This window comes from Colossoma macropomum, unplaced genomic scaffold, assembly GCF_904425465.1.
Source record: "Colossoma macropomum unplaced genomic scaffold, Colossoma_macropomum, whole genome shotgun sequence".
In the NCBI taxonomy this organism is placed as follows: Eukaryota; Metazoa; Chordata; class Actinopteri; order Characiformes; family Serrasalmidae; genus Colossoma; species Colossoma macropomum.
The window spans coordinates 7,117,016-7,126,749 of record NW_023494796.1 but is presented as its reverse complement, the minus strand read 5'-3'; the positions used below and the strand labels follow the sequence as shown (position 1 = coordinate 7,126,749).

The window sequence follows — 9,734 nt, the reverse complement described above, 5'->3', positions numbered from 1 at the left end:
GGTACTAAGTAAGGGCCTCAAAAGTCAATAAGTCTCTCTGCATACTTTGTTAGCCCCCTTCTACCCTGTTCTTCAGTGGTCAGGACCCCCATGGACCCTCACAGAGCATGTACTATTTGGGTGGTGGATCATTCTCAGCACTGCAGTAACACTGACGTGGTGGTGGTGTGTTAGTGTGTGTTGCGCTGGTCTGAGTGGATCAGACACAGCAGTGCTGCTGGAGTTTTAAACACTGTGTCAACTCACTGTCCACTCTATTAGACACTCCTACCTTGTCAGTCCACCTTGTAGATGTAAAGTCAGAGACGATAGCTCATCTGCTGCTGCACAGTTTGTGTTGGTCATCCTCTAGTCCTTCATCAGTGGTCACAGGACGCTGCCCACAGGACGCTGCTGGCTGGATATTTTTGGTTGGTGGACTATTCTCAGTCCAGCAGTGACACTGAGGTGTTTAAAAACTCCAGCAGCACTGCTGTGTCTGATCCACTCAGACCAGCACAACACACACTAACACACCACCACCACGTCAGTGTTACTGCAGTGCTGAGAATGATCCACCACCCAAATAGTACATGCTCTGTGAGGGTCCATGGGGGTCCTGACCACTGAAGAACAGGGTAAAAGGGGGCTAACAAAGTATGCAGAGAAACAGATGGACTACAGTCTGTAACTGTAGAACTACTGGACATTAGAACAGGGGTGCACAACTCCGGTCCTGAAGGGCCGGTGTCCAGCACAGTTTGGAAGTTTCCTTACTCAACCACACCCACTAAACCTGGCAACTAACAGAAGGGTGTAATCTGGTGTGCTGCAGCAGCAACATCACCAAACTGTGCCGGACACCGGCCCTCCAGGACCGGAGTTGGGCACCCTTGCATTAGAAGCTTGTTACAACAGCAGAACCCTTTTTGGTGCTAATGAGTGAATGGTGGGCCACGCCCCTTTATCCCTCCATCCCTGAAAAAAAGTGGTTTTCGTCTGTGTAAGAATCACATTTTTCCATATCGGTGGTGTAAACATTTTCCAGTAACACCTGCTGAAAAAACCCAATAGAAACCATTAAGTGTTTCTGATGGTTCCTTATGGTTTTGGTAATGGGTTGACATCACAGTGTAAAGGATCCCATTAGAAAGCAAAACAATCAGGTTTTAATCCTAATGGTTAAAAAGCCTGACAGCAACAAGTTCCTCTGAGTGTGTGTGTAGGTGATGAACTGGGCTGCGCTCGAGCCCGCGCACTGCGTACGTGTGAACCCGCACAGCTCGCGAAGCACGCGTGCACGCGCACTTGTGGAGAGCTGCGCGGTCACGTGACGCGAGATGCAGCTAATAAAGCCGAAGGCAGCAGTGCGAGTGTGTGTAAGGGAGGACGTGCAGTGTGTGAGGAGACAGTTCTCAGAGGGGATTTACCGCACTGACCATGTTTCTGCTCGACACAGACACGGTAGGTCACTGGAATTACCATTTTAAAGGCTTTTACACTGAAAATATGACGAGAATGCAGTGAAAAATGCAGTATAGTAGTATAAAACTCAGTTATATACAATATATATAGAAGTCTGCTTCTTATTCGCCAGCTTAGTGTTCGAATTTCCCCGTTCCACCTTAAATGGGAAATGCGCTAAAGTGGCTGAGCAGTACAAAACTGCTATATATGTATTTATATACGTTAGGTTCCTATTTGTCAGCTTCTTGTTCGAATTCGAAGTTAACTTTTTAATTTTTCAGTTCATTTTTTTGTATATTAACTTAATTTTTAGTTAACTGCTGCACCATTTAAGGTGGAACGGGAAATTCAAACAACAAGCAGGCGAATACTCGTAAAAAAAACACGGAAATGTTTGTATTTTCTTCCAAAAAAGGACGAAAAGAACAAAAATGAACTGTATTAATGCTGTTTAAAACGATAAGATTCATATATTGCTGTACAATTTCTGTAAAATAATCTGTAACTACTGTTTTTCGCATAACAGTCCTCTAGTAATGTCCCATAATGTTTCCTGGTACACTGAATCCTGGAGTAGTAGATATTTTGCTGACAGGTTTTACCTTAATTGCAATAATGACTAGAAGTATCTCTGCTGAGTTCCTTAAAGAACAGCAGTGGAACCTATAGACTGTGGGAGGTATATAACCCACCGTGTGTGGTGGTACCTCTTAGTCCATCCAGCATCTCTCAGCAGAGGAACTGAAGCTAAAATAAAATGCTAAAGCTCACCCAGATTCATAAGCAGTCCATAAAAGCACTTAAAGGGGAAGTCCACCAATTTTTCAAAATTTCTGCATGATTAAATGGTTAAAATGTGAACTTACTGAGTCAGAGCTGCTCACAGTGGTGGTGATAGGAACCGGACGTCCACCTCTAAAAGCTCCCTCACAGAAAGGTATTACATAACATGGTTTTGAATACACTGCCTGATGTCTGAGACACTGTTTTACGTGGGTTTTGTGATAATTGTTGTAGTCAAACATATTTTAATAAATTTTTTAATTTATTTATGACAGAGGGATACAAGAAGGCCCCAAAGAACTTATATTTTTCTAGATTTATGTCTATTTTCCATCATCAACATTCCATATAATCACTCAGAAGACTAGTGTAGGTTCCCTGGTGGTTTCGGATAATAAATAAAAATAGTAAAATGGATTTGTGTTGTAGTCATGGCGATCCCTGGTTACCATCACCACCACGGTAAAGAAATGCGAGTCGGCAAGCAAATGACTCATTGCACATCAGAAAACTCCGAATGACTTTGTTTACATCTTCATGATTAAATTATACAGATTATTTATTAAAATAATTAACAAGAATTATAATTTGATTGTCAAAGGTTCTACGTGGAACTGAATGAAGGTGAAACTGAGCTGTAGTTTCTTGTTGTAAAGCTACAAAAAGCCCAACTTTTCTGAACAAAGTGCTGGACATCAGTGCCAGGTGCTCTAGTGTTTGATGAGAGTGAGTTATGAGGTTTTAATGGTTTTATTCAGCTGTTTGAGGCTAATGGATTAAGCGTATAGGCAAAGCACCACACCCTCCATATGAGAACATCACGTACACAGACGTATTCCCAGTGCTGGATTTACAGCCTGTACTGTGTTTGGATCCAGCTGGACTAGAATGAGCACCATGTGTTCAGTTACTTCAGCCTTGTGGGTGTTAATCCGTCACGGAGTTCAGTGACAGATGTGCATTCAGTACAGATGCCATGACACCACGTTTCACGCATTGGCTGATAATGATGTTTTTTCTTTAAAAACACGTTATTTACTTCTCCCTTTATTTAGTGTGAAGTATTTCCGCACACAGCCAAAATAACAGCCTCCCTCACGTGGGTTCGCTTGGTAGTGAGACACTTCTCACTCCATACAGGCCATACAGTCCATATATGGAAGCTAAGCTGCAAAACAAGCCTGTTTTGAATTCATTGTTTCTGTGATGCCATAAAAACCAACACATGTACATATATCCACCCATCTGGCCTACAGCAGTTTAGCTCCGCCCACTCACGTCGAAGGTGTAAGAAGTGTTTCAGCCTTCTGCATTTAGAATAAGGCATGAAACGGCAGCCAATCAAAACAGAACTCATTTACATATATATTAGTCTTAAAGGTAAAGTAATAGCTCTATACCAAACAAATTAATATGTGGGACAAAGAGTTTGGAAAATCGTGAAAATTTCATCACGTTACTTTATTTCTGTTAATGTTATGTAGATCTACAAGCAGTTCTGGAACTTTGCAGATTAGATTCTGATTGGATTTGTTCTTTTTTACTTCCGATATCCAATCCAGCACTTTAATTAATTCATTCATTCATTCATTTTCTTAGTAGTTAGTGGCATCTCTAGAATTAAAGGAATGGTTCACAAGAAAAAAACGAAAACGATATTTCTCCCCTCACCCCAAACATAGTCGATCAGCCCAGACTTGTTTGATGCCTGAAGTTTGTTTAGTTTTGCGCTGGAGCTAAAAGACTATGAATCTGAGTCACCGAAAAAGGTTTCACTCTTCCATCACTCTTTAGCCCCGTTAGCCTCGTAGCTCCAGTGCACAGTTAACCCTCTGGGATCGACAAATGCGCTGGCGCATCAAATTAGATGTTTCTTGGTTTTGGAAAGTAGCGATGAGGAGAACGTTTATCTACTATTTTATTCAGACAACCACTGCTTTTGTGATCCTGAGACTTCAGTAAACACATTTCAAGCACCAAAACAACCCGTCCACATGAGTAAAGCAGTGTTTTCACAAGAGATATTAAGAATTTCTAAAAACAAATTTCAATTTTTCAGCTTTTTGGCTGAAATTTCTCTTTACACAGAGCTCCAGGTCAAAAGGGCCTCATTATAGAGAGAACTGAGATTGTTCTAAACATTTTAATATATAACATGTGGGTATCATATCGTATGCAAGTGCCTTCAAAAGCGTTTTTAGCAAGTATGCAAAAATCAAGAAGATGCAAAAGAAGCAAACTTCAGCCAACAAACCAGCCTTGGATGATCAGCCGTGTTTGGGGTAAAAGGGGGAAACTTGATTTGTATTCTGTGAACTTTAACTCAGTAATGCAGGTGTTAATAGAGTGAATTAAATGGAAATTTCAGTTCTTGTTTCATGGAGATTTTGTCATTTACCATTTTGCTGTCATTCTGCTCGCGCAGCTGTTTTGCACTAGCAGTCTTCTGGAGGCCGGGTCCGCGGTGAACGGGGGCGAGGATGCTTCCGGTCAGTCTCCGGCGCACGTGGCGGCTTGTGGTGGGGAGGCCTTCTGTTTGCTGTGGCTGCTTCAAACAGGGGCTGATCCCAACCAGCAGGTAACTTAAGCATAGTACATCTACGGTTAAAGAAACCTTGTACAGTGGTCGTTTTACTGTAGCTGTTAAATGATCATAGATGTTGGCATTTCTAAACAGTCCATTATGAGCTAAGAAGCTGCATGTGTGCAAGTTAGGGATGCACAATATCAGGAAAATACCAAAACATGATCATATAGATAATTGCTAATTAGTCAACCCTTGATGTGACATGGATTGGCCTGCATTGTTTGGACCAAAAATGTGACCATTTATTGGATCTCATGCAAACGTTAGTTTGTCTAAACATCATCTAACCCGAGGTTGGTCAGCTTGCTCAAAAACTAGGACTGAGTATTGTTTAAAAAATCTCAGTACTGATATCCAGACTTCAATAATGATTCCTGAACTTTCTCTGGTAACGTGTTTTAATGTACAAACCGATCTGTGAGGAGCTGAAGTGAGTATATTTACTGATTGCAGTGAGTTTAGACTAATTAAGAAGTGCCAGGGTTAATCACATGCACACAGAATGTGATTTAGACAATTTAGCCAGTCAGCACTCTAGATTTTTGGAACGCAGCATGCTTATTGGCCAGCCGCATTCACTACTCACTATTAAAGAACTGAGTAATTTACATATTTTACCGGTTTCGTGATAATCATACACAAACTTGCCTTGACATGAGCTCTTTTTCTTTTTCAGGACGCTTTTGGGGAAACTCCAGTGCATAAAGCAGCCAGAGCAGGAAGTCTAGAGTGCATCAGTGTTCTCGTGGCTAGCTATGCACAACTTGAGTAAGTTATACTTACACTCACAGTGTAAATATACACTCACAGACTCCTCTATCAGTAGAGACAATCTGTGTAGGTCATCCTCTACTCCTCAGTTTCTGACTAGAGCTGCTGTAGGCTGGATATTTTTGGGTGGTGGACCACTCTCAACCACTTTTTTACCAGTGGTACATTTTTAAGCACCTACAGCAGCAGGGATGGCTACACCAACCGGAAACACATCTGCATTACTGCCTTAGCTGCATAAATCACTGCATAAATCACTAAGTATCTAACAATTATTTGAGCTGATTGCAATTTTTTTACACTAATCGCAATTAAGTTGTAAGCTTGCAAGATCTTAGATTTAAGTTGCTACAAACACAATGTGAAATGTATTTCTTGGTTGGTTTGAGGCAAATGCATGAAATGAGGTAAATAAATAGAACACACCGCTCAGCACTGCTGTGTCTGATCCACTCGTACCAGCACAACACACACTAACACACCACCACCACGTCAGTGTTACTGCAGTGCTGAGAATGACTCACCACCCAAATAGTACATGCTCTGTGAGGGTCCATGGGGGTCCTGACCACTGAAGAACAGGGTAAAAGGGGGCTAACAAAGTATCAGAGAAACAGATGGACTACAGTCTGTAACTGTAGAACTACAAAGTGCACCTATATAGTAAGTGGAGCTGATAAAATGGACAATGAGTGTAGAAACAAGGAGGTGGTCATAATGTTATGCCTTATCAGTGTGTGTATGTGTGTATATATATATATATATATATATATATATATGGCCCAAGAAGCTACAGCAGCAGGAGAAAGCCAAATACAGTTCTCTTTTCCAGCCACTGTAGCAGTTCTTGCAGCTGTCCTTTGGTCAGAAACTGGCCAATGATGAATGGGGTAGTGGTCAGTTGACACCTATACTGTGGGGCAAGATAGGTGTTTCTAATAAAGTGGCCACCTTTTTGGTACTAACCCCTCTTCTGTCTCCGTTAGGATCCGTAACAGCGAGGGCTTCACGGCGGAGGACGTGGCCTGGTCCGCCGGTCGCGAGCGCTGTGGAAATCTTTTGCGAATGCTCCGGAACAATGGACAGACGCTTACGTCCACAGCACCGGGCCGCAAACGGGCGCGGGAACACACGAGCCTGGACGCCGTAGATGGAAAGAAAGCGAAGGACTGGTGAAGGAGGACGAGGAGGAGGAGGAACAAGAACTTCGTGGCAATGAGGCCCATTTCAGTCAGGCCTTTGTGTGCATGTTAAAGGCAGAGTTTTGTCCAAATTGCTGACATGCTAGGAAATGAGTGGAAGGTAGCAGTACAGGGTAGCTTTGTTTGATGGTAAGCAGGTATGTCTTCAGGACACACTTGAGGCCTTTTTGGGCCCATTTTCTGGGCCCAAAATACTGATTAAGCCAGATTAAGTGAGCCAAGTGCTGAACTAAATTACAATGCTGATGGTGAATAACCATTGGAAATAGTTCTTAGTGTTGGCTAATGGCTTAATCTGGAGCCAAAAAAACCTGTATTTAAATTAGAGATGGGCACGGTAGTCGACTGAGCACTTGTACCCACCTACTTGGAAACATTTCTCAAAATATATCTATATCTATTATTTTCGCTGCTGTCGGAACAAAACCTTGTATCTCCAAATTGAGAACTTTACAGGAGAAGGAAAAACATACGATACTTTTAATGTAAGTCAATGGAACCAGAATGTTTTGCAAGTCATTTTGGGCCGTTTCTTTTGGTCCGTTCATCATGAAATTTACACACAATGTAAAGAACAACCGACATTTTCAAATTAGGTCAAAAACTGAAAAACGGCAAAAATGGAGATACAAGGTTTTATCATGGAGCTGTGCTCGTTTTGCTTGGGTAACTTTCCCGTAATTCTCACCAGCCAGACGTCTGGCTCTGAACGGCCCACTGTTGTCACGGTATGCAGGCAAATTGGCCACAAAATGACCTGAAAATGCCCGTCGCTAGTTTAAATCTACAGTAACTTCTGCAGTTGCATCAGTAGAGCAGATCTGTCCAGTTCAAGGCAAGTTCAATTGGGGATCAACAGCTTCTTCACAGATGAACAAGCAGAACTGTGAGACTGTATCAACCAAACAACCTCAGCTTCAAAGCAGCCCTCTGAGGCTATTACATAAGACACTGTGCACTAGGACAGTAAAACAGCTGGTTTCAGATAATGACGTCCAGTTATTTGAAATCTAATCAGGTGGTGAGTTAAGCTGAATAGGATAGGCGTAGACAGAGTGTAGTGCCATGCACTCTTTAAAAAAGGGTTCTATATAGAACCATGAACACTCAAAGAACCCTTTGCATGATTAAAGCGTTCTTCGCATCATGTTCTTCAGATTGATGGAGAAATGTGCAGGAATGTGCAGTAGATGGTTCTACATAGGCTACGTTCACAGGCCTCACTGCTCAGATCCGATCTCTCTGACACGATGGTTCACACTCGTTTAGGTAAGTGACTCAAATCTGTCATTAATGTGACGAACCGGCGTCCTGAAATGACCCTCATGAGCTCATCCTACTCAGTGACGTCACGTGAATGAATCACGTGCATCATCAGCACAAACTAACGAGCAGAACGAGCTTCGCTGAGAAGATAATTAACTCTGATCAGCTCTCAGCTTCATTATTAGAGCGAGGCGAAGGAGGAAAAGGTGCGATGAGCTGCTTTTCCACCGTTTACAGGCTTTAACTTCTGTTCGGCGCTGCTGCCATGGTAACGCTGAATGATGGCGCATGCACAGTGGAAAAAAAGCACATGAATTCAGATCTGAGCATCACATTAAGGTCGCATGGCCACGAATCGGATACGTATGTGATCCAGGACCACGTATGAAAGTGGCTCAAGACGGATTTGAAAAGATCAGATTTGTGTTCATACAGCTCTGAAAACATCAGATCTGAGTCACATTAGGGCAGAAAGTCGGATTTGTGCCACTTCAACCTCGTAATGTGAACGTAGCCATAGAACCGTTTTGAAAAGACTTCCATTGTTACAAGCTTGACACCTTAACAATAGAAGAACCCTTTGGTGCTATACAGAATCATTTTCAAAAAGGTTCTATATAGAACCATCTACAGCAAATTCTCCATTAATCTTAAGAACCTGTTCATGATGCAAAGAATTCTTTAATCATGCAGAGGGTTGTTTGAGTGTTTATGGTTCTATATAATGGTGTAGATTTCTTAGAGCAGTGATTGAGTGCCTCTAAAGGCTCTAAAGACCCCAAAGACCCAATCAAGAGTTGCTCCAAAAAGCAAGGCGACTACTGGGATTCAGCAGCACAGGCTGTCAGACAGCAACAGCTGGATAAACAAACATTTCATATTGATATCTGTACCATGCTGGGATCCACAGATGATTCAACATGTGTCGTTAGAGTGCAACATTAATTGGGCTGCAGTGCAGATGTGCTGGAGCTGGAGCACCTCGGGTTGGGGCTGTACAGGTGCTGACATCATAAACCTGGGAGGAACTTTTCTACTTTTTAAAGATAATCTTGTATATATTTTTTACATTGTTGACAACTATGTAAAACATTTTTGTATGGAAATGAATGTTGTGCATTTCTGAGACTTGACTACAAAGCTGGATTCATTCATTAGCCCCAAAATACAGGGTGATTCAAAGAGATTCATCTGATTTAAAATGATTTTTCACTTGTAAATCGTTACAGATCAATGCAGTAAACTGTAAATGGTTTAAATGAGCATAAAGTTTATTATATAATTGTACAAGGTCTCAGTATGAACCTCCTCCAGCTGTACAGACAACATCAACACCATAGTCAAACTCATCCCATACTGGATTGAGCATGTCGGGTGTCGCTGCACTCACGGCTCTTTCAGTGCGATTTCGGAGATCATCCAGTGTTGTGGAACCAACGACGAACGATCTGAGCTGTTGGAGCTTCACTGCCCACGAACATCACACTGCACAGTTATGACGGATTCACTCTTATTGAAGTGGAGAACGCAGAACGCTTTCTGCTCAGGGGTCTCATCTCCTCTCAGACTGAAGGGAGCCAGACTTCCACTGACAGTCAGAAACTCTATGACCCCCCTCTTACAATTGGTATGTGATTGGTTCCTAGACACCTCACGGCTGTAAAAAATATGCCACTTTG

The 9,734-nt window shown here is 42.2% G+C and overlaps 1 protein-coding gene across 1 annotated transcript; it reads left to right on the top strand.

The window, feature by feature from the left end:
• Positions 1–1,346: 1,346 nt before the first annotated feature.
• Positions 1,347–9,213, top strand: ankrd37 (ankyrin repeat domain 37). The gene is made up of 4 exons (XM_036583717.1): positions 1,347–1,443; positions 4,655–4,807; positions 5,493–5,584; positions 6,574–9,213. Exons 1-4 carry the CDS (start codon positions 1,420–1,422, stop codon positions 6,761–6,763), a joined length of 459 nt encoding a protein of 152 aa, XP_036439610.1. The 5' UTR covers positions 1,347–1,419; the 3' UTR covers positions 6,764–9,213.
• Positions 9,214–9,734: the final 521 nt, after the last annotated feature.